Source organism: Bradysia coprophila, assembly GCF_014529535.1.
Source record: "Bradysia coprophila strain Holo2 chromosome X unlocalized genomic scaffold, BU_Bcop_v1 contig_473, whole genome shotgun sequence".
In the NCBI taxonomy this organism is placed as follows: Eukaryota; Metazoa; Arthropoda; class Insecta; order Diptera; family Sciaridae; genus Bradysia; species Bradysia coprophila.
Window position 1 is genome coordinate 547,810 of NW_023503340.1, and position 25,621 is coordinate 573,430.

Below are 25,621 nucleotides of genomic sequence, written 5' to 3' on the forward strand. Positions count from 1 at the left end.
CATATTGGACGGAGAAAAAGTGCGACGAAGTCGAATTTTTTGGGGTCTTGATATGAAAAAACAATTTCCAGTGGAAATAACAAAAGAATTTTCATTAATTCTTTTGTAATTTTATTGGAAATTGTTTTTCTTCCGAATTACAGCATTTATGTAAATGATGTTACCTTCTCGTAATCCAGATCCGATCACCCGATTTCTTCCGGTAAAATTCAACCAAATTTTCCGGTAAAAATGTGGGGATTTCTCGGTAAACAATATTTACTTTCAATCTTACTGAAGTAACATACCTCTTTAAGGTTTACGAATGAATAAAAAAAAGTACTCAAATCACTAGCGGAGCGAGCGAAAAAAGTGACTAGTAAATGTCCAGACGATTGAATTCTGTTCCTTTTAAATGACGCGAGTACAAAGGAAACAAGAATAGACCGGCTGAAGCGTGGTGAGGTCTTTTTTCATTTTTTTTTTCAATTTCTGTTTACTACTAGCTTGGTACTCATTCAAGTACCACTTTGGTATTCAACTACCAAATTTTGGAATTATAAGTAGGCAAGCAAGCCGATTAATTTCGTCAGTCGGTGTGCAGCTCTCAAACAGTAAACATATCTACAACATCCGTTTTAGTCAACTACCACTTTGGTAGTCAGTCAACTACCACTTTGGTAGTCAGTCAACTACCACTTTGGTAGTCAGTCAACTACCACTTTGGTAGTCAGTCAACTACCACTTTGGTAGTCAGTCAACTACCACTTTGGTAGTCAGTCAACTACCACTTTGGTAGTCAACTACCACTTTGGTAGTCAACTACCAAATACTCGATTTATAAATAGACCAGCAGGCCGAATAATTTCGTCAGTCGGTGTGCGTCTCTCGCGTAAGAAACATCTTTGCTGCTATATAGTTTGGGGGTCTAACTACCAACAACTACCAAATTGCAATGTCTGCTATGAGCGATCGGTTACCAGATAACAAATAATAATTGATTTGCCTGGTGTTGGTTTGCTCATAGTAGCATTGCAATTTACCAACGTGGTAGTCAACTACCAAATATTTGAGTTATAAATAGGCAAGCAGGCAGAATAATTTCGTCATTCGGTGCGTAGCTCTCAAACGGTAAACATCTCTGCTGCTAAATATTTTGGGGGTCCAACTACCAACAACTACCAAACTTTCAAATTGCAATGTCTGCTATGAGCGATTGGTTACCAGATAACAAATAATAATTGATTTGCCTGGTGTTGGTTTGCTCATAGTAGCATTGCAATTTTAACTTTTATCAATCACATTTTATTTGTGACACAGACGGACGGACGGATGGACGGACGGACGGACAGATGAAGTGCCAACAATAGGTCTTTTTTCCTATGGAAACATATTGCCGAAAGCTACACTATTTTAACGTTTCCGAAATGAAGAAAATCGATTAACGATTCTAAAACGAGCCTAAACATTTTGGTTTGATCACTATTACAGTTCAATGACAAGACGTTTTTTTTCTATATTCCTACAAATGTTTCGCTTCCCGTTGTATACTCACCTGTTATCATCTAAATAATTAAATTCCTGATTACTGTTCGTTTCCCACTCATTTCACTATTTTCTGGTCATTTCGTATACGTTAAGGTGCCAACTGGATACGAATTCTTAAATGCTTGAGAATCGACCCAGACTCGCTAACTGTGGTTTAATGCTATGCCTGTAGTCTGTGAAAGGATTAAAAATTATTTCTTGAATTCGAAAGTTTTCGCAGATATTTAAAAATATTTTGCCCTGCAGCTCCATCTAAGAATAAGCACAATAGGCACCATAGAACGTATGGGAGAAATCAAAACACTTGGTTTACATGGCCGGTCAATATGTCATTATCAAAATAAATAAATAAAAAAAAAATAAAAAATTTCTAAACAAATCCGGTGTTATGGGTCGATTGTGCTTTGTCGACCATTCGAAATTATCTCATCCGAATCCACGTAAACCTAACTTATTTTCTTGTGAATGTTTCGACCTTAACCTTTCAGTGTCAGTATGATGATCGTTTCTGTAAGACGACCAAGTTCATTGACCTCTTTTAACCATCCATCTCTTTGCAATGGTTTGTACAAACACCATTGTGTTTGGTCATATGCTAAACCACGTATGAAGTTTTTACTTAATGCTCGTCGATCATTGCTGCTGATGTCAACACAACATACCACAAAATGGTAGAGATCGAAGCGATAATAAAGAAAAAATCGTAAGTTGCATTTGGCTTTTTTACCAGTGAATGAAGTGACGATGATCAAATTGGCCAAGTGTCCGTGTTACGAATTTAATCGAAATGTTGCAATCTCGATTTCAGGCAATATTCATGGTTGTGTTTCGGAGCTGTGTTGTTATTGACATTCTGCACACGATTCTATCGAGTTACAGAACCTGATCATGTTTGGTGAGTGTCTAATCTACCTTCAACTACTTCCAGAAAGACTTCGAATAATTCAAAATTACATTCTCAGTTGGGATGAAACGCATTTCGGTAAAATGGGAAGCTGGTACATCAATCGGACGTTTTTCTTCGATGTTCATCCACCGCTGGGAAAGGTATGTGAGAACGATCGGGACTTCCAATGAGAGTTTCACTCCACTTTTGTTTCTGTTTGTTATCCAGATGTTGATTGCATTGTCCGGCATACTAACGGGCTACGATGGAACATATCCGTTTGAGAAACCGGGTGATAAATACAATGGAACTCACTACGAAGGAATGCGAATCGTAAGTTGATCAAACGTTCAGTTATCAAGAAACGATGACGAACCAATCTCTCGATTACCAGTTCTGCACAACACTTGGCGCTCTAATCGTTCCGATGACATTTTCCACAATCTGGGAACTAACCGAATCCAATGAAGCAGCCCTGATCTCCGCCGCATATTTGTTGTTCGGTTCGTTGTTGACTTTCTGGAAATTTGTTATTTCGGTCACCAATCTGTTCGTCTCCTATTGCAGACGTCGGAATGTTAACGCTAAACCAATACATTCTGCTCGACCCAATTCTGTTGTGCTTCATGACCGCTTCAGTTTTGGGAATGGTCAAATTGTCGAAAGCGACGCATTGCGGTGACACCTTCGCGACAAGGTGGTGGTACTGGCTGTTCTTCACGGGAACGATGCTGGCTTGTACGATTAGTGTAAAATTTGTGGGACTGTTTGTGGTGCTGTTGGTCGGATTGCATACGATTAACGATTTGTGGATTGTGCTCGGCGATCTGGCGAAACCAGTGGTAAGTGCATCTTTATTGTGGACCGTAACATTCCGGCCATTTGTTACCGGATTTCGGTTCGATTAATTTCATTTTTATTGTGCGACCATTTGTGCCAACAAAACTTTTATTACACTTTCCTAATCTGACAAAAGAGAAATTTGTTTACGGAATGCTGACCTGCCAAAAATACCGATGTAAAACTAGTTTTGTTTTCGCAATTTTCTGTGTGAAATACTAATCGAACATAAAGCACACAGTGCGAGGTATGACCGGTATAACGGTATGCAGACATTAGACAGTACAGCTGATGTTCATAATTAGCGGTAACGTTCTTGCAGCAAGTGAATGTTTGGATGAGGTTTATTTTACTCTGCCGTGGGTGAAAGCAATCGTTAGACTGAATTACGTTTCGATGATTCACTCGAAATTTTTTGAAATGGTTTCACCCGCTTATCAAATGGTATTGGTCTATTAAATGTGTTGAAACTCGACGGAATGTGATATTCTATTCCCCGTGAAGTTGAACTTTACTCCGAGGTCTTAAATGATTAAGAAAACTCCAAATTCATTCAAATCAATTAACTAATTCATAGCGTCACTTTGCGATCGGCGTTTCTTGGTCCGTGCTCAGGATTTACTCATTTGTTTTTTGAAACAACTTTCCGCACGAGATTGGAAGTGATATTCAAATTCATCGGTCAATTTGTAATGCTGGAGCATATCCATTCCGTCATTGATCAACCATGAAGACGAGATTAGTCGAAAAAGATTGTTGATGAATTAAGATGACAGTGGCGGGACATCACGGTCAATATCGTTTTCTGAAGTGAAATTGGTGGGAGGACTGTGTTTGCGTAGCTAGAACAACAATATTCCCCGACAGTATATATATATTGATCGTATGGTTCACATTAATTTCTTTAACAAGTTGTTTTGAAACTTTTAGTTTCAATCAATTAACACTGATAGCTGCAATCACTACTCTAAAAACACTGTCTTCAAACGTCAATGTCTAATTCACTTAACCAATTTATTGCTTCACTCGTTGCTTCATTGAGACTTTGGAGTCCACCTCTGAATCGACGAATAGGGCATTCGTTTAAAATATGATCCATTGTCTGGACGATGTCATGACCGCAGTCGCAGTACGGGGAATTCCGAAACCTCCATTTATACATTTGATCAGCCGAGCAGCCGTGGCCCGAACGGAACCGATTTAACATTTTCCACTCCTTTCGCTGCAGATTAAAGCCTTCTACTTTTTGATGTGGGCTCTGGATGAGGAACTTATTTGTGAAAGTAGGGCTGTCGTTTAGTACTTCTGCCACTGGTCATTTTCATCAAACTCTGAAACTTGTAATTCGGTGTCGCTCCAAAAGGGTGATCGTGATATAAGGCGCATCCGAGGAGGGTTGTTCAGGTCAGATTTAATTGGAAGCTCATATGGTCTGGATTCGTCCATGCATTTCTTCCATAACTTATGTGCAGCCAAATTTCGCCTAATGTGTGGTGGCTGTATGTTTGACAGCACATGGAGCCACGGGACAGGTGTGGAGCTAACTGAACCAGTTATCAGTCGCATGGCAACGTTTAGTTGAACGTCAATTTTGTTCGTGTGACAGCTCTTGTACCATACTGGCGATGCGTACTCTGCAGCTGAGTACACCAATGAGAGAGCGGCAGTTCTCAGAACGTCACCGTTTGCTCCCCAGTGAGCACCAGCCAACTTTTGTACCAAATTGTTTCGCACTTTCACCTTTTGTCCCCTTGTTCCAAAGCTATTTTATAGCTAAGTGTCCGTTCCAATGGTAAGCCTAGGTACGTGGGAGACATATTGTGAGTCAGTCTCACACCATCGATGAAAACATTTAGCTCTCTCGAAGCTGACCGGTTGTCCAAGTGGAACATTGTGACTTCCGTTTTTTCATCATTTAGACACAAGCACCACTGACGGTAGTACTTTTTCATTGATTCCAAATCGTATTTCAAATTTTCTTCACCCATTTCGAAAGTTTTGACATGACAGTAGGCGATTTCCACTGCGTGCTATCTTACGTTACATTATTTTCAAATTCGATATCTTTAGATCCCAGGCTCATGAACAATTTTATGAACAACTACGCCAACGTCTCATCAATTTTAAATGACTTTCTCATCCGTTAAATGTCTACAAAAGAATATGTGTTTTTCCATTCTAGATCTTCACGATCAAACAGCTACTTGCTAAAGTGATTGGCCTGATAATCTGGCCAGCCTTCTTGTACATGTTCTTCTTCTACATTCACTTAACCGTTTTGAATAAAAGCGGCAACGGCGATGGATTTTACAGCTCCGCATTCCAATCGTGTTTGATTGGTAATTCCTTGCACAATGCTAGCATGCCCAGACAAGTTGCGTATGGAGCGGTTCTAACTCTAAAAAATCATAAAACCGGCGGTGGATATTTACATTCACATTATCATCTGTATCCGAAGGAAGTTGGCGCTCGTCAGCAACAGGTTGGGCGATTTTTTTTATGTCTGAAGAGTGACACAGAAGTGACCTTTCATTTCTTTGTCCGGCAGATTACCACCTACACTCACAAAGACGAAAACAATAAGTGGTTGATAAAGCCGTACAACAAGGACGCGCCAGATGATGTCCGAATTCTGAAAAATGGCGACCTTGTTCGACTGGAGCACACTCAGACGAAGAGGAACTTACATTCTCATCGAGAAACCGCACCGCTAACCAAAAAACATTTTCAAGTGACGGGCTACGGAGAGGTATTTACGTCCGTATTGTGCCTGGTAAATTTGTGATGCTGAAATTGCGTTTCAGAACGGCACTGGTGATGCAAACGATATTTGGAAAGTGATGGTTGTTGGCGGAAAGGATGGTGAAGAGGTCTTAACCGTCACCAGTAAACTGTTTTTCGTACATTATCTGCAAAATTGTGTCCTGACGACCAGCGGGAAACAATTGCCGAAATGGGGATTTGAGCAGCAAGAAGTGTCCTGCAATCCAAATATTCGCGATACGAATGCCTTGTGGAACGTCGAGGATAACGTTTATGCGAACTGTGAGTCGACAATTTGGTCACGTTTGACGACACAGTCGTTTGATAAAATTCAAAATTTTCAATTTCAGTACCAAACGTCAGTTTCGAGGTCTATGCACCAGGATTCCTGTCAAGATTCTTGGAATCACATGCGGTCATGTTCCAGGGAAATGCCGGCCTGAAGCCGAAAGAAGGCGAAGTAACCAGTCGACCATGGCAGTGGCCAATTAATTACAAGGTGAAATCCTAACAGCCGCACCGAACGAGCCTCAACAAAATTTCTGCTTACAGGGACAATTTTTCTCGGGCAGTTCGTACAGAGTGTACCTGTTGGGAAATCCAATAATTTGGTGGAGTAATCTGGTTTTTCTGGCATTGTTCTTGATCGTCTTTTTCATTTCGTGCGTTCGTGTGCAACGGAATTATGAGAGCGTAGGTAAGTACCGAAATGATGAGTCGTGTTCATATTTCTGATAAATTGGGAGGGACTCTTTAAACTTTTAAACTTCGCAAAAATCGAGAGATAATGTGACCCAAAACTGTGTATCCAATCTGCGAGAGCGAATGATTCGAAAAGATTGATCTCGATGAAAACTTGGATTAAACCGAGCGAATTGTGCCACCGCAGGATCGCCATGTAGAGCTTAATTAAAACACACGTCTATTTCTCTTCACTGTTCGTTATCGATTAACTTTTATTGACACAAGTAATTATGAGCTCGGTGAGTAATTACAGTTTCTCTCATTATACTCCCATGGCTCGGAAGTATAGTGCATTACAAATATTTGCACTACATGCTTCACTCAGAATTCCAAATCATTTCCCTTTCTTGCGTTGACTCACCCCTTGTACAACGCGTACAAAAGGCCAAACTTTCATGCGCATTAATATGAAATAATAACTCGGATGATAATTCGATAGAACTTGCTGTACAATTCGTCAATTATAAACAAAGTGATGCAGTTTCCAACACTTGATTGAATTTACCTCTTAGTTTCATTATCACATTTATGTCCCGGACATGGTCATTATTTTGTGGAACAAAAAAAAATATTTTCTCCCATTTTATGTGAAAATTGTAGCTTTTATAAGTTCCATGCTGTGTGCTGCGAATCGTCTATAATTATGTATCGTTCACAAAAGTTTTTCAATTTTGTCGGAAAGTTTGGTTTGCCCAGAATTGCACACATCATATCACAACACAACTAACAAGTTCTTGTTGTTTGGCCGATTTTTCCCCCGTTTATTTTTTGTTTTGTTGTCGTTTTTTTTCCTCATCTTCTTTAATTTTCTTTATTTACACTCGGTGAAGATGTTTCGCTGAAGCGATTACGCTAGCCGACATTTCGTCGGATATATATTTGTTTTGCAACATCGAAACATCGAAGCACACAAATATTATGCTGAAAACAAACCTATGGCCATAACAAAAAAATAAAATAAAAAGTTGATTCGAAGAATGATTCGGTAGTATGGCCTACGAGACGAGCGCATTTTCAACTTTATTTTATTTCCGTTTTGTATAGAATTTTATCGTAATTTATGTTGCACACATAACTTTTCCATGTGAAAATTGGAGAACAAAAAAAAAGCCTCCGAACTTCCTCTATCGTTCGAAATGAACGTAAAATTTATTTATATTTGTGAACATTGTATTCATTTCCCTATTATATAGGAAAATATTTTGTTCGAAAATTCGAAATGCAAAAACTCTTAACATACGAAACGTGGAAACGTTATTCGAAATCGGTCTTATACGGAATGTAATTTAGTTATAAAAAGACTTCCGGTTTTTCTTTGCCATTTTTTCGATATGATTTTCCTTTTTTGAAAACGTTTTCCATAATCTTTAGTCCTGATTTCCATTTACGCCGTTTTGCCTCCGTTTAGCTAATCCACGTCTCCTTAGACCCGTACGAAGTACTGGGGTCTTATGCGTTTACGCATACGTCCGTAACACGTCGAATTGGACTCCCTGAGTAAGGGGAAACCTATTGTGGTTGTCTAGAGATGCCAAATCAGTGAAAAAAAAATGTCCGTCTGTCCGTCTGCACAATAACTTGAGTAAAACGAATCCGATTTTGAAAATTCTTTTTTTTCCTGTTTGGTAATGTCAAAAGACAGGCTAAGTTCGAAGATGAGTGATTTTGGATCGACCCCTCCCGAGCTGTGGCCCAATAAGTGCTTTACGGTTTTTCGAAGATATCTCCGGACATTTAAACGTTAAACTTGTAAGTGATACGTCAAATAAAAGGTATTTACAACACCGATCGACAAAAAAAAAGTTTATGGAAATCGGATGACCGACTCGTGAGTTAGACCCCTTGGTATGAACTAGGTAAAGGGCGCCAAGCAGTTTTTGCTTGTAGGTCGGCCACATTTGAACATATTTCGTCTGTTTTAGCTTTATTAGATAGGTATTGACCGTACCAATCAGGGAAAACAAAGTTTTTGAAATTATGTTCTCCGGAGCGTGAGCTAGGTCTCTTGGAGTGAGCTCTTATCTGGCTACTCGGCCGTACAGTGAACGTGGAGTATATTGTCAATATCTCGAGTAAATTTTGACCGAATTTCATGATTTTTTTTGTTTGAAAGGTATTAACAAATGTAAAGCGTCGGTACTATTTCCGGTCTCCTAACAAAATGGCTGCCGGCGGCCATATTGGATTTTATTAAAAGTGATATAAAGTGGCAAAAATGATGCTTAGAGAGTTTCTGTTAACATGGAAATAATGTGTTAAGTGTGAGGGGTTTCGGGGATTCCATATATGGACATCTATATATACCTATATACAGCTATATTGAGCTATATACAGGCATATAGAGCTATATAATAGCACATTCCTCTGTGAAATGTTTATTTATAGGAAAATATAGTTAAATATAGCGGTACATAGCTGTTTAAATAGGAATTTATGAAAGTTGACTTCGTACGGGGCTGTCTATATTGCCTCCGGCAATTTATTTGTATATGCTAACAAGGCAAAGAAAGATAATGTAAGTGATTTTAAAGGGCGAATAGCTTTTCAGTAGAGAATGAAGTAAAAGAAATGAAGAGTTTCACAGTAAAGGCTTTTGATACGAATAGGTGTTTCGTACGGGTCGGCGTTAGCTATGTTTTAATTGTTTTAAAAGTAAACGGATAGCAAACGGAGCGTAAACGGAATAAGTCTTAAGCCTTGATTTCCACTTATCAAAAAAGTAATTCGTGTGAGAGCCGTGAGAGAGCCAGCTGTCAAGTAAACAAAGCAAAAACTGGAAAAATTCAATTTTGTCTCTCACACGGAGTAATTTTTTGGTAAGTGGAAATCAAGCCTTAACCTGCAAAATTAATAGTGAAACGTTTACCATTCACAACAGAACGTCCACGTCCAGTACGTCCTATAAGCCATTTTGCAACATGCTCTTTTACAACTTCCCCAACTTTGAAGACCTCCTTCTTGTCAAATTCCACACGTTCCTGTTTCACCTCACACTCACTAGAAAATTTTATAGAATATGAAGTAGTTGATTTGTCATTTACTCTTCATCCACTCAAATCTCTAAGATCAGCACGTCGATTAAACTCACGCCGTAAGTGTGCCTTAAATTTGAATTTCAAGTGAAAGAGTCGATGAAAAAATGAACAGAATATTTCAACGCTTCCTTGTATGAAAATGACGCACTTACGGCGTGAATTACAGATTCTCTTTTCTTTTATGAATGTCACCAGAGAGTTGAGTTATCTCTATCGTTAGAGCGTTGCCTATGGGCTAGATTGTCCTAATCCTATTTTAGCAATATTTTACAGTGAGTACTTCTCTGAAACCATTGAACAGCTGGCAGCACTGAAAGGTCTCTCAATAAATGGACCTCAGTGCTGCCAGCCCTTTAAAATGAGGGAGAAAGTTGGAAATTCATTTCGAGTGTGTTGTTTGTGGCGAGAGCGTAGCGAGGGTCACAAGACAACGAGAAAATTATAATTTTCAATTTTTTTTAACACAATGTTTTTTACAACAAAGGCTCCCGGTGTTTAGCTGAGGTGCGTTGTGAAAATAAATCTAAAATCTACTTATCTCAGGTCTAAAACCACCGACGTTGTTAAAATAAACAGAACGCGCAAGAGAGAAAATTGGGAAGATTAACCAGCGAAAGCAAGAGATCTACGCCTTTTAGAAAGTTCTAAGAATTATATCTGATACTGATGGTCTACTTGCATTGCTATATGATTCGTCTACCGTTCCACATGAACGTTTCTATAGAATGAGAACTATGGTTAGTCTATGCTCAAGTCTTGAGGTCACTTCCATATGACATTCGAGATTTTGGGTATTACTAAAAACGTTGAACGTCAATTGAGACTAACATTTTTTTTAAGAAATCCTTATCGTTGAATTTTTGAAAGTGTTTTTAAGTAATTTGAGACCCCCTCCATAACACCATTCATTTCCATCCTCACGAACATCCCGCTCTGAATAACCAATTACAATGCTAATTTCCTTCAGACCGAACACACGTTGGTAAATATTGAAAATCTTGTTCCTTGAGTTTATTTACAGGCCGTTGTAGGTCTTTCCCATTAGCGGTATTGTATTGTCTCTTCAGGGAATATCACAATCGATTTTCATAATTGCTATGACTGCTATTTCAATACACACAAGTATAAACACTACACAGTACAGCCATACATGCATGCGCTCAATTATATATATGGACGAAGTACGAACATAATATTCATACTGCAGATTTTTCAACAAATCCACGAAAAAAATTATTATAAAAAATTGAAAAGTGAATGCCTTTTGAACGAAACTGGTGCAAATCCCTCTCATATAATCGATTAAACAAAAAAACAAAACTCCAATTTTAAAACAAATAAATCAACAAACCGCTTTTGTTACAGAAAACAATGAAAAGTGGATACCATTACGTGCCTCCTTGTGGCTGTTCAGCGGTTGGATACTACATTATTTACCGTTTTGGGCGATGGGACGAGTGCTGTATTTTCATCATTACTTTCCCGCTCTGATATTCAATTCAATGTTGACAGGTAAGCCATTCTTTTCAATCCTCCAACCGTAGAATAAAGAAGCAGGTTCTCTCTCTCCTATTCGAATTACACTTTGAGTAATTCATTTCAATCCGATCAACACCAAAAACAAAAACACTTCGGGATTATATGGTTTTATGACCTAAAATTCCGGCCATATACACAGAGCTCTTTTAATTTTTTTTTTTTAAAGAACTTTCTTTGAACCGAAAAAAAGTTTAGGAAAAATTGGAGCGTGTCGTTGAAAGTTTTTTATTTTTATTCAAACACACAATGTGTATGTGTGTTCTGAGTGCATATGTGCAGCACAAAGTGAATAGCATATCTTATACGCTTTAGTACAGAACAATAACATCCCGTTTGGTCCCATACAGTGTACCTATGGTTTTTAGGATTGATATATTCTGTGAATCCCCGTCATGACCTAGCGATTTCAAAATCCCCGTATGAAGTGGAAGTTTCATGAATGGAGCGGCCCAGAGAATATGTCACTTGAATTCTATTTACACTACCGACAACTGTTTGTCCAGACACTCTCGGCTCTAGGACTACATAACCCCGGACAAAATAACTCCGGACAAAATAACCCGGACAAAATAACTCCCGGACAAAATATCCCCTGCAAAGTTGATGATGACCTGCAAGGGGGGATACTCCCCCCTTGACCCCCCTTAGCGGGGGCTGCCGTCCCTCGACCCGACTTTTTTATTTTTCCTTATTCTTCACGGCCTGCGGCGCTGACACTTTTGTCAAAATCATGATCGTATTCGCATCTGCGATTTTGTTATGATGTGTATCGACTAAATTCCAGTACGATCTGAGTCAATTACAGTCGAATTTGCTCAATATAGTCAATATACTCGAGTATAGTCAATACACTCGTATATAGTCGAGAAATACTCGAATATAGTCGAGATATGCTATAATATAGTGAAGATATACTCGATAAACTCGAATATAGTCGAGATATGCTGTAATATAGTCAAGATATACTCGAAGGTAGAAGATATTTATGTCCTCGAATATAGTCGATGTCCTCGAATATAGTCGATGTCCTCGAATATAGTCAAAAAGTCCTCGAATATAGTCGATGTCGTCGAATATAATCGATGTCCTCGCACATAGTCGATGTCTTCGAAGGTAGAAGATATGTCATCGAATATAGTCGATGTCCTCGACTATAGTTGATGTCCTCGACTATAGTTGATGTCCTCGACTATAGTTGATGTCCTCGACTATAGTTGATGTCCTCGACTATAGTTGATGTCCTCGAATATATTTGATGTCTTCGAATATAGTCGACATCCTCGAATATAGTACAATTTACTCGAATATAATCGAGATATACTCGTATGTCGATATCCTCGAATATAATATTCTTCGGCTCTATTTATATTCACATTTTTTTTTAAATATGTGTTTCGTAGTTATTTTGTCCGGGGTTATTTCGTCCGGGGTTATTTTGTCCGGAAGTTATTTTGTCCGATCACCACGTGCGCACGTATTGTTGGACGTACGGGACAAACAACGCACCAGTCGGTGATGGAAAGGAATAATGAAAAGCGACGAATTCACGTGATTTTTTTAAACAAAAGAACAAATTTTATGGAGCATACTATAGATTGTGCGGTATGTGGTACGCGATGTACATTCCCGTCTAGTATGCAATTAAGCACTACAGGAGTCATACTATATTACGGCTAAAAGGATACAGGGTTAAAAGGAGTGAACACAGTGCATGCCGCGTCCCATATCTTGTTGATTTGATATTAAATTTAGCAATCGACAGAGGTAAAATGCGAAAAATATTTTTTTTTTCATTTTTAAATTGCCTACATGATTCAAATTGCATTCGCAAATTTCTATTGAAAATTATCTCGAAAACTTTTCCCCTCTCAATTGCATTCGACACCTCCTCCCTGCCAACCAACAAACAGCTAAATCTACCAGCCACAATCCAAAAATTGGAAAGATTCTATAAAATATTTACGCAAATTGATATTTTATTTAATTTTGTTTTCGCTTATCCGCAGGTGTTATGTTCAGTTATTTTGCACATCGTTTCTCCCAATGGATTAGGCATGCATTGCTTGGTGCCACTTTAGCTATTTTGGCATATAGTTTCATTGTATTTTCGCCAATGGCTTATGGTATGACTGGATCCACCGGAAGCGAACCGAATTCAACAATGTATAAACTCAAATGGATGGATAGCTGGGAATTTTAGATTTAGCTTTATCGTTTATGCGAGAGAATATTTATATATCTATATCTACCATACGTAATACGTACGTGTACCGAGAGAATTGATGTTGGATGGGTGACTATGTGAATGGCGAGTGTAAATTGTTCGGAAAATATACGAATTTTAATTGTTTTGAAATTTCTTTTTCATTTGCCGTATAATTTATGCTTTAAATTGTGCGGTTGGTCAAAACGGTCATGTGAAAATTTTCTGCCTCCTCCACCCCAAACCGCAAAGCGATAATTTTTTTTTTTTGTAATGAGAAAGCCAACCGAATTTTTTCGGTCGAAATTAAAAGCCAACGTTTTCCCCGCGGTATTTCCCACTGAAGGAAGGCAAAAGTTTTGAGTAAAATTTGCTATTACACCCAAACTTATACCACAAACACACACACACACACACACCGCACTTTAAACGCTTGATTTGATTAAGTAACTTATATATCTAACAAACGAAAGCATACTTTGCTGAACTATCGTCTTCCACTTAGCGAAAATGCAGAATGGTGTTGAGTGTGCGTTACATAACATCACCCTGTTTATATTCCAGCTATTAGTTTGCGGATAAAAATTTATGCTCATGTTATTGCGCTATTGGAGAGTCCCTCGAGAGCTGAAGCTCTCAAGCTACTAACGTCCCATAAAATGCTAATGAGCTGCAAAATTTATCAATCTGTTGCCATTGGGGAAAAACAACACAAACAAAAAGAGCGAGTCGATGTGGGTCAAAGAAATTGATATTAATAACATCTCAGCCAATCGACTCCTTTCACCGAATTTAAACATTTTATTCAAAAGTATAATTGTCCATATCACAGCACTGCTCCCAGCATGAACATTGAATTGGCAAGTGTCAAATTTGGAGGCTCCAGTGATAAGAGCTACAGCTTAGGATTGTTTGTATTAGATAGTTTGTGCAGAAGATATAAATTATTATCACATACGCGCGGTGTTTGGATGTCAAAATTACTTAACTAGAAGTTTAATTCAAAAATTACACTTCTGGTCTATGTTGTTGGCTCGTTTTCGCTTATGTGATAAAATAGAGTACACACTTGTCACTATCAGTCTCGACAAGCCTCGACTTCTTCGTGACAAGTGGGTAATATATATATATAAGTCAACTTATAAATCCGAACTTTTTAGTTAAAAGTAAGGGCAAAATTGCAGTTTAGTGGAATAGCCCCGATTTGGACGAAAGTAGATGGGATCAACAGGGGAAGGTCACCTGATGACGAAACAACAAGATTTGGGGCGCGGAAGCACCTCCCTGAGCCACCAGGGCGCTCCAAAGTTTTCACACTTTTTCCAATTTTTGCATGTTTTTTTGACGAAAACGACAGTCGAAGGTCCACTGATGACAAAACAAAAGAATTAAGAAGCAAAAGCCTCTCCCCTGACCGCCAGGGTCCTCCAAAATTTTCACAGTGTTTCGAATTTTTGCGTTTTTTATACGGAATCGTCATTTTTTGTGTTTTATATGTACTGATGCCCTTGTTGCAATGAAATTACGAATGTATCTAGTTGCAGTCATTATATTCTTATTCCGTCTCTGAGTCGGTGGCAGTAGAGGGTTCTTCGCCTTTCGTTGTTTTCGTGGCGTCGTAAAGTTCTCGGCATTTCGTACAAAGAAAATGAAGTTGTTTTGTAGGGCACCATGAAGTCCTCGGCATTTCGTACAAGGAAAATTTATTCTGAGAGGCGAGACACATTTGGAAGGACCTCGTGCGCGTCAATTCTTGTTGTTTTGTAATCAGTGGACCTCATACTGTCAATTCGTTCAAAAAAACGCACAAATTAGAAAAAGTGTGAAAACTTTGGAATGCCCTGGCGGCTACGGGAGAGGCTCTTGCTTCCTAATTCTTGTTGTTTTGTCATCTGTGGACCTTCTTCTGTCGATTCCGTCAAAAAATCGCACGAAAATTGGAAAAAGTGTGGAAACTTTGGAGGGGCTTCCGCGCCCCAAATCTTGTTGTTTCGTCATCAGGTGACTTTCCCCTGTCGATCCCACCTACTTTCATTCAAATCGGGGTTGTTCCACTAAACTGCAATTTAGCCAAAGTAAGCCATGTATAAGCTATAAGCCAGGTGGTTATAAGTCATATAATAAGTTTTAGGCCAACTATCCAGGCCCGAACTGGCTATTTATTTATTTATTTATTTTGTCAATGGCATCCGCCCCCTGACTACTTGCAACTCTTAGTTTTACAATAAAAGAATTGAAAAAGATTATATAAGTCAAGTTGAATAAAAAAAATAGAAAAAAGAAAATTGATTTGACCGAAAAAGTGTATTTAGGCGCCTCTGAACCTGCAACTACCGGCCCTGCAACTACATATGAAGTAAAAGTTATAAGTTCATGAGTCTATAAGTCAAAAGTTTGAAAGTCGAAAGTTCTAGAGATGCTAAGATAATGGATCATTTATGACTGACTTACTTAAAACTTAGCACGTCGGATTTATAAGTTGACTTATAATAATTCATAAGTCATGTGCGCAAACTCTCCATTGTATGTTTTACTTCATACAACGAAAACAAGTCATCTATCTCTACAAAAGAAACGCAGTGCCTACGAATATTTTCTTTGTTCAAGCTACAAGTAATGCTGCGCCCATAGCAACCACAACTCTGGATTCGAAAATAGCACAATTCACATCCATGGGGATGGACTGGACATGAACAAATCTTCAATTTAAAAAAAGAAAATAAATACGACGAGATCTGTAAGTTGTAATTAAGTCTGGATTACACACACACCCACTGTGCCAATACGTTTCTTCGAATTGTCTGTCCATTCTTTCCATTCTGAATGTCCTAATGTCCTCATATCAAAATATCTACAAAAGTAAATCTCCTAGCTTTGCCCACATTTGAGAGTCGACGATTCATTGTTCTTGTTTTCATTTTCTTATATTTTTTTCCGTATTTCATAGTTACAATAACTTTATTATAAAGGAACAAAATTCCATTGTACGATCGATAATGTCACATATATGAAAAGGTACTCTTTATACCACTAAATCACAATATGATTCATGGCTAATATTTTCAGTTTGAAAACGATTTCTTCTGTTGATAAATTCTCAAGTGGGCTACGTAATATGTTAATTATGTTTTTTCCGGATACTAACGCATGAATTGCTAAAATGTACACAACCTGTGTGCTTCGTTATCGATAAACGCTCCGATGAATTAAGAATTGAGTGTTTTTATAACGTTTTGAGTGCGTTACTAACGTCATCAGTGCGTTACTAACATCCGCAGTATGTTACTAACGTCCTCAGCACGTTATCAACGTCCTCAGTCCGTTACTAACGTTCACAGTACGTTACTAAGTACAATCAAAATAATCACGTAGTTATTGGTTCTAAGCTTTTAGTATCGTCTACGTATACTTCTCGTACGAGAATGTGTTGTGTGTTTTAAAGAACACTGAGCATGACTCCTGTCCATCAGCCTCCAAATAGTTTCTATGTTAATGCTACAACCAGTGCTGTGCATTGTAACAAAGTTCATCAACTTCAACTAAACTAATGTTGTCGAAATCAAATCGATTAAAAGAACAACCCTTTGAATTCGGGACATAACTTGATTGTTTAAAAAAAATGTCGCAAAAAAAATTGTTCAAATGCATAAGCTAAACACACAGAGATGTAAATACGGAATGTGAATTCGCCGTGAATGCAATATTTGTTTTTGGAGAGTGTTGCTGCGTGCAGAAACGAAACATTGGCCAAGCTTCATGGGTTCTGTTTTAGGCAACTTTCAAATCAGAATTTTACTACTGTAAAAGCTTTTTTGTTTACGATCGATGTCCCTGTCTCGCTCGATGAATGCATTTTGGTGGTGCAACTTTGTGTCGTAGTTTTTAACCCAATAGAGTCGGTGTTATATAGAAAATAAGTTTTGTCATGGGTTGTGTGGTGTGAACACATTTGTATAATTTGAGGTAGAATTTACCACGTAAAATTTATTCATGTTTTGCAATAGTTATTTACGTAGTAAAGGAGATACCTTTTTCTGGCAAAAGCTGCAATGAAACATATCAATAAATATGGATTTATGCCACTCAGCATCAAAATTTGCAAACTTTATATGCCTCTGTGGCATAAAACGTTGTATGAATCTCGGTGCGAAGTTCTTTATTAGGCTCACGATGTGTATTTAGGACACTTATAAGCTAATAAGGCTATAAAAGCTAATAAGCCTAGAGCCAGATAAAGTACGTCGTACTCGATGTAACTATTTCATCCCAGTTGCATAACAGTTACATTACGAAAATATCCAATTTTCGTGTGAACTTTGTCGATCTCCGAGGCGATGCCGAGCAATCGAGTGATAAAATTTATTTTCGTATCAGGTGACGACGATCGATTGTAAGCAATTTTGCTGGCTGATATAGCCGGAACGAAGAGACCATAGGACCAAATGTCAAACGTTTTTTCATTCTGTTAACAAGATAACTCAGAAAAACGAAAATTTTCGTAGCCCACATTCAGGCGGAAAAATATTCGTTTTTTGATGATTCCTAACTTTGCAAATTTGTATAATCTGCATATGTTCCTCACAGTGGAATAAGTAATCACCTGGTTCATAGAAATCATCAAAAAACGAATATTTTCCGCCTAACTGTTGGCTACAAATTTGCAAAGGGTTCATTGCTTTTAAAAGGTATCGACGCTTTGCTGAAAAGCATACACTTAGGCGTTTTTTAAATACTGGATATTAGTTTACTTATAATGATATCTTTCCATCAGAACCTTTTTCAAAAACATAGCTTTCAACAGAAAATAGACTTGGTTGTAGCAGTTTCGCCAGCTCTGAGAAAACTGAGCAGTCTATGAAAATTTCGTTAAATTGCTGAATTTTCTCATACCTTGTCAAAAACTAACTACTTGACTACAACCAAAACTAATTTTTTTCATTAAGGGCTTACGGTCGTACATTTTTCAAAAAAGGATTCTGATCATGTCCGGAGCGTTAGCGGAGGACTTGACGCAGTCTAACTTCCAAAAAAAGAACGAAGAAATTTTTTTGAGACGCGGCAACTATATATAGGCGAGAATTTCAGTTTCTTTCTTTTGGCCTGTATCACCACAAATCCTATTCTATCTTATTCGCGCTTCAAATACGAGCAAAACGAGCTATCACTCGACTATGTACCTTTAAAATTGCCGGAGATACATCGTTTTGAAATTGGTCACTTTTCATACAGAATACACCAAATTGACTTTTCCCAAACAATCAAAATCTTTCAACTTACTCTGTATGTTTCTATCTATTTGTCTATCTATCTATCGATGGTCGATCTCGGAAACCAGTCAGCCAATCTCCATGAAATTTTGCAGTAGTCTCAGGGTGGGCATAAAAATGACAATGTGATACGCCATTACCCCAGGAAAAACCAGAATTTTGTTTTATTGGCCTCGAAGTGGTTTCTGAGTGTGGTTTTCGAAGGTCGGGAACGCGTTTTCGGCTGTAGCTTAGCTGTATTGAAACCTACAGAGGCGTGCGACCCATCAAATGAAAGGTATTCGTAACACGATTCGAACAAAAAAATAATTAAAAAATCGGGGCAGATTCGTTTGAGCTAGAGTGATTAGAGTGACCAAATTTTGAGCTACTCGAGCGTAGGATGAAAGGACTAATATTTTTTCGGGTTATGAGAGATAGAGAATTACTTTCTTCGGCAAAGTCTCAGAGTTTTACGAGTAGAACAGAGGGGCATATGTGAAAAATGTCGAAAGTTGGAAATGGGTGGGTCAATTGGGGTTTTGGAGATATTTCTTGAATGGTGACAGATAGAGTATTACTTTCGGCAAATTTCGGCAAATTTTCGAATTTCGTCAAATTTCGTCAAATTTTCGAATTTCGTCAAATTTTCGAATTTCGTCAAATTTTTGAATTAAAACTGTAAACTGTTATAAAAAGCAGTGTTGACTACACTTCTAAAACGACTTATATCCCAACAAAAATCTCTTCGAGAAATGTGTGACGCAGTCTTTGAAATACAATTTCTAAAATGAATGATATCGCTAGAGTTGACGCTTTCAGCTTCGTTACGCAAAAATTAAATTTTACACCCAATTTTAGTTCAAACAAGCTGGCTTAGTTTTTCTCATCATCTGCCAAATAATTTTTACCAAAAAAAATTTAGACTGGTAACAACTAAAATGTTACCAAAAAAATCTGCGTCGCATGTGGCAGATAAATTTTCTTGCTGGTCTGCTCCTGAACATTTGCCACTTTGCGACGCAGATTTTTTTGGTAAAATTTTAGTTGTTTCCAGTCAAATTTTTTTTGGTAAAAATTATTTGGCAGATGATGAGAAAAACTAAGCCAGCTTGTTTGAACTAATTGGGTGTAAAATTTAATTTTTGCGTAACGAAGCTGAAAGCGTCAACTCTAGCGATATCATTCATTTTAGAAATTGTATTTCAAAGACTGCGTCACACTTTTCTCGAATGAAAAGATATCATCAAAAATGAAATACGAGACACGCAAATGTAGGCTACAATTTTAGCTAAGTACGCGCCTCTCAACGTTTTTCGCAATAAAGTCAACAAAAGTAACAAGAGTATATGTAATTTTTAACTATTTCATTTCGTTGATTGTAGTTGTCGATTGCCAAAAGTGCACGTTGTTGCAAAAGTAAATGTTTTTAGAACTAGTGCCACCTCGACCACCTCGTTGTAGCGTAAATAACTGTAATTTTCTCCGATGGGTAATAGATTTTCCACTTTCGAACCAAACCCCAACCATTTTAACCAATTTTCATTAAACCGATAACAGTACACGAAATTATCATATTAATTTCATAATACAAAAGCGATAACAGGCTGTAATGCATTGCATATTCAATAGAAACTATATCTGTCATCAACACAGAGTTCAAAGTATACATTTTCGAGGTTTTTATTATTCTGTTTGCAGTTGACAGTTTTTATTTATTTTATTTGAAATCCGAATAAAGAGCAGCGTATAGCTGGAACGGAAATGTATGAAACGTTTTAAAGAAAAATCTGAGGTACTTAGATTGTATAGATTAGGTGTTTGCGAGGTTTCTTCGTTCTGGATTCCATTTCAGATCTTGAACAGAGTTTCGCATAACTCGATTAGAATACTATCAAACAACTCATTTGCAAAAATTTCCATACAAGAAGACCCTTGGGAAATCGCCCGAAGTCACAGTGTGGCCAGTGCGGGCCTGTACGCACCGTGAGTACCTTTTAAATTGATTTAAGGTATAGGTATCATCTGTTATCTGGCTGCGACGACAAAAATAAGCCAAAGAATCTGACTAATGTGGTGTTGTAAACCCATGTACATGTTGAAACAGTTGAAGTATAAGATTATGCATCAGTTTGTTGAGTGTTGAACAGTAACGTCCACAAAATTGTGGGTAATAATGTCACCAGGGAGATAATTTCTGGGTAATAAGTAATTCTGCCCAGAGAGTGATATATTTGTTTTCTGGGCGATATCATCACCTTGTGCGCGACAATGATCGGTTTCTCGCAGCGATAATACTGCCCAGAACTGGATATTATCGTTCGAGACGATAATCACACCACCGTTGAAATGTCACGTCTTCAAAATACAACGTAAAGATGTATAAAACATCTTTCATAAGTAAACAGCAAATGTTTCCATGTGCGTAGTTTCTTTTCGAAAATTCGTTTGATTGAACGCCTTCAATCAATTTTGTTTTTTGTGTCTCAAGTATCGATAACTCAAAAAAAAAAAACGCTCACAAATGTTTGCTCGAATTGTCGTCAATTGACACTGTGGGAGCACTATTCATACCATCTCAACAAGTGTTCTTGTATAAATGGTACAGTACTAGGTCCAGACCGAGTGGCTATGGTTATTTGGGGTGATGATTTGGTGGTGGATGTTAATGTTGTTTCCCTTCAATTCACCAAAATATTTTGGTAATAAAATATTATTGGCAATTCCGGATAGTCTGTCAAATCCGCATAAGCCGCAAATATATAACGAACGCACGTAATATTGTTAGTTAGCTGCTTTAATTTCTTTTTCGACACAATATTACAACGAAACATTATAAACCCATCCAGTACTGTCTTTCCGAACGTCTTTTCCGCGCATGTGCTCGACACATTATGCACACACATGATTGTATCGAAAACAAGAAAAACTGAAAACGAGACCGAACGTTGAAAATATTTCTTGACGACTCAACAGTATTGTCACAGTTATTGACTAGCAAAGGGGTTGCAGACCGGTCCGTAAACTACCCCTGAATCCAATATTCCGTCCACTATTATGACAGGAATGACGATACGGTGGAAATTAAACAAATACTCAACATAATAACACGAAAATTAGTTTTTCCACAGTTTTTTGATTTGGTTTCAATTCCCCGAAATTATACAATTCATTTTTGTCGTATCTGTTATTGGACTGCTGTTTGTGTATGGTTTAAATCGAAATTAATTTAAACAAAAAAAAAGTTGAAACGTAAAGGAATTTCCCGGATGCAAAGTTAGTTGAAGGAAAAGTGTTTTATAATTTTCATCGATCGATTGTTTTTTTTGGGAAACAAAATTGTGCTTGAAAATATGACTGAAAAAGTAAATTTAAAGTGCTTCGGTTATGTGGTAAAGCTTTGACAAACATTTGAATTTGGTGTGCGATTATTCTAAAGAAATCCCATTCATGATTTTTTAGGTACGTATAAGAGACATTTTTACTTTAATACATTTTAACAGCGTTCTATATACACTGTGTCTTAACACATTAAATGCATGCAATGTTCAATTGTTCTATCGTTGGTTCTCGGTTCTCATGTGTTCTTTCATATGTTTACTTTAGTACGAAGTTCTGATTGAGTTAAATTAATGAAGTGATACAATTATGTACTCAAGTAAAATTCTATCCGATTTGTTTATTCTTTTAAAGGTTTTTTCTCATTTCTTTTTATTTTGTATATGTTACAATCTGCTGCGGTATTCGGAAATGTTCCCTCGAAATTCTGTTAATTCGTCGAGCGGGATATTTAAATTAAGTTTATTTTATTGTAAATTGTGTGCTACACAGACGGTGTTTATTTATTCACCACCGTCAATTTTAATTTTCAATCAGACGCTGAGACGATATATATACACATATCTGCAATAACAGAAGCCCTGGGTCTGTTTGTATGAATAGGTTTGTATTGTTATTCTCATGGCTGAAAAGTCATGGGTCTTACGGATGATAAACACTCAAAAATGTTTGCCACAGAATGTTCACTACAGCGATCAAAAATTAGGTATTATCACATTTTTGTTTTATGTAGGATCTGATATTTCTTGTACCAAACATTCTGACAGCTGTTATATTGAATGAAATATTTGAATTTTTTCCCAGTCAAAATTCAAATGTAACGACCAGTTTACTGGGATACAAACCAAAAAACCATTCAATATCAAGACTGTCAAATCTGTGGATCTAGAAATTATGTAGAATCTGTTGAAAACGAAAATGTCATAATAAGTAAATATTTTTAAGTGTATGATCAACGCACTTCAAGCAAAAGTGCTTCGAGTGACAGCTGCCAAATAGAGTACTGCTTGGTATGAAACATATGTTTGATACACTATCTAGTCTCAGTACTCTAATTTAGAGTAATAATCATAATTGAAGTGCGTTGCTATGATTGAAAATGCATGAAAATGCATTTCCAAAATCCTTTTTAGTTGAAGATAAGCGAAAACGAGCCATCAGAACAGTCGGAGCGTTTGCTGCGACTGAGCCCCGTACAAACCCGTATATCTATTGCGTACGTGACCCTAGTGCGTCTGTCACCCTACTTTGACCGTAAGCCTATTGCACCGGTTAATGTAGTTAAAGTAAAATTATTATGTAATATGTGCATCTTACAAATTGCGCATAGCGCAATTACGAAGCCCCGTACGACGTTCCTTTCAAATGAAACAAAAATTTCAAATCGCCCTAAAATTTTATTTTTTTGAAGGGCCTAGTATCGGCCTCAGTCCGAGTACCCAAATTTAAAATTTTTTTCAACTACATTCTATTCGGCCTTTGATTACCTCCCAAATGAAACAAAAATTACGAAAAACGGAGGAAATTTGCTCGAGTTAGATGTAAAATACACATAGGGCCCTAGTAGTGGCCTTAGTCCAAGGACCAAAATTTAATTTTTTTTCAACAACATTCTATTCGGCCTTTGATTACCTTCCAAATGAAACAAAAATTACGAAAAACGGATGAAATTTACTCGAGTTTTATGTGAAATACACATAGGGCCCTAGTAGCATTTCACTTCTAAGGCCCTAACTCACGGTCCACTCACCCGATTTAAAAAAACTTTTTTTCCTGGATTGGTATTTACAATACCTATCATTTGCCGTGTCATTTACATTTCCATCGTTTATTTTGCCATAAATATCACCAAAAGACCTTAAATCACTTAGGTGGCCCTAACTCACGAAGGGCCGACCCGAATATGCCCATCTTCGAACTTAGCCTCACTATTTCGACTATCTTTCAGGGAATTTTTTTTTTGAAATCATATTTGATTTACTCAATATATCGACGTGACAGACGGACAGACGGACAGACGGACAACGGACAGACAAAATTTGTATTGCAGATTCGTCATCTATGAACATAGACAAACACTTTGCCCTTACTGTCTGCTTCGAATTCCATCAATTACACACGGCATCGTAATCCTATAAGCCCCTTTGTACTTCGTACGGGGCTAAAAAGGACTGCTCAAATTGCACAGCCAGTAAAAAATCGATCTTTTCAAAAACAGAAATTGCAATAAATAAAAATCGTCCACTCTATTCCTTCCCAACGTTCCAAGAATGCATGCTGCGTTTCCCCTTTTGAATCTAAGAGTAATTATACCTAGAGAGGAAATTTCGAACAAAATTACGTAAAATACGTGGTCCCAACATGAAATACGAAATGTTTATTGGTATGTGTGTTTGCCCTCTTAATTGAGAGGGCAAATTAAACTATCAAAAGCGAAATAGCGTCAGCGTATACTTGTATTGGTGTAAAAGTATACGAAATGTGTATCTTATACAAACTGATGTTGGGACCACATTTCGTCGTACTCTCCTCTCTAGTTATAATTACTCTAAGCTTTGAATAGCAATTGAAATTCTTTGCAATAAGTAATCTGTTAAACGCTTTTCCTCTGATGCATTTTTCTTTGTTTCTGGACCCATGCAGCCTAAAGATTCAAAGATATTTGCGGGGTGAATAAATAATTTTCTTTAGGTTTTCTATAAAGATTATGTTTTAATCTCTCCGCTTTCTCTGCAATTAAAGAATATTCCGGGAAGAAATTTTCTGCGAGATACATATCTTGGTGTCGATGATAAAAAAAAATGTTTCAATGAGTGTGAAGTGTTACGGCCAGGGCGAAACGAGAATCATAATTTACACGAGTTGCATACCTTATTCCTGCCAATGGAACAAATTTTCAGCAGATTTTTATGTTAAAAAGTCTTTTAATGTAGAAAATTTCAACGAGTGTAAACTTCACACGAGTTTCATTTTTATTCAAGAGGTAAACAAGAAATGCGCCCTCATTCCAGCGTCTTTTTGCAAACAATAAGACTTAAGCATCGCTTGTTTGGAAATGTAGGAAAAAGTTCGCTGTATTTATTCTGAAAATTTGTTTTGAACAAAATAAAAGGAATGAACAACTTTTGCCAAAGCAAGACAAAGAACTGCTTTGAGTAAGATCATGATATTTCGTTATTTACAATTATAAAAATCTACTGACACAATCAGTCAGTCAAGGGACCTGACCCAGCCACTAGGTGAGGTCTAGTTACACATTTTGTGAGCTGATATTCCTCCTACTTTAGCAATGCCATGTTCTAAAAAATTAATCCGGAATTATCAGTTTTGTCGAGTGAAGTAAATAAAAATGAAAGAGCGAAAAGCGGAAACGTATACACAATTTTATTGTTGACACAGGCTGGCCGAGATGCGGTGCCAAGCTTTATTTTAAGTAATGTAATCCAAGACGACGAAAGCAATTTTTAATTTTTATTGAATTTTATAACTGAAACGAACA

At 37.4% G+C, this 25,621-nt stretch overlaps 2 protein-coding genes across 2 annotated transcripts in view; both read left to right on the plus strand.

Moving 5' to 3' along the window:
* The first annotated feature begins 1,835 nt into the window (after nucleotides 1-1,835).
* Nucleotides 1,836-13,684, plus strand: LOC119070123 (protein O-mannosyl-transferase 2). The gene is made up of 13 exons (XM_037174442.1): nucleotides 1,836-2,230; nucleotides 2,336-2,422; nucleotides 2,490-2,574; nucleotides 2,642-2,746; nucleotides 2,808-2,916; nucleotides 2,981-3,255; nucleotides 5,436-5,735; nucleotides 5,802-6,002; nucleotides 6,058-6,298; nucleotides 6,367-6,515; nucleotides 6,569-6,713; nucleotides 11,161-11,307; nucleotides 13,341-13,684. Exons 1-13 carry the CDS (start codon nucleotides 2,196-2,198, stop codon nucleotides 13,532-13,534), a joined length of 2,073 nt encoding a protein of 690 aa, XP_037030337.1. The 5' UTR covers nucleotides 1,836-2,195; the 3' UTR covers nucleotides 13,535-13,684.
* Nucleotides 13,685-21,585: 7,901 nt separating this feature from the next.
* LOC119070122 overlaps nucleotides 21,586-25,621 on the plus strand; it is a 57,680-nt gene continuing 53,644 nt past the window's right edge. Inside the window, exon 1 of the mRNA XM_037174436.1 lies at nucleotides 21,586-22,245. The gene's annotated coding sequence lies outside the window, so the exon portion shown is untranslated. The remainder of the gene's footprint in view (nucleotides 22,246-25,621) is intronic.

Excerpts from the sequence above, each read along its gene's own strand:
- LOC119070123 (XM_037174442.1), top strand. The coding sequence starts at position 2,196 with ATGGTAGAGATCGAAGCGATAATAAAGAAAAAATC. Across the intron at positions 2,575-2,641 it reads TTCATCCACCGCTGGGAAAG|ATGTTGATTGCATTGTCCGG; the intron begins GTATGTGAGAAC and ends TTTGTTATCCAG. Across the intron at positions 6,299-6,366 it reads GGATAACGTTTATGCGAACT|TACCAAACGTCAGTTTCGAG; the intron begins GTGAGTCGACAA and ends TTTCAATTTCAG.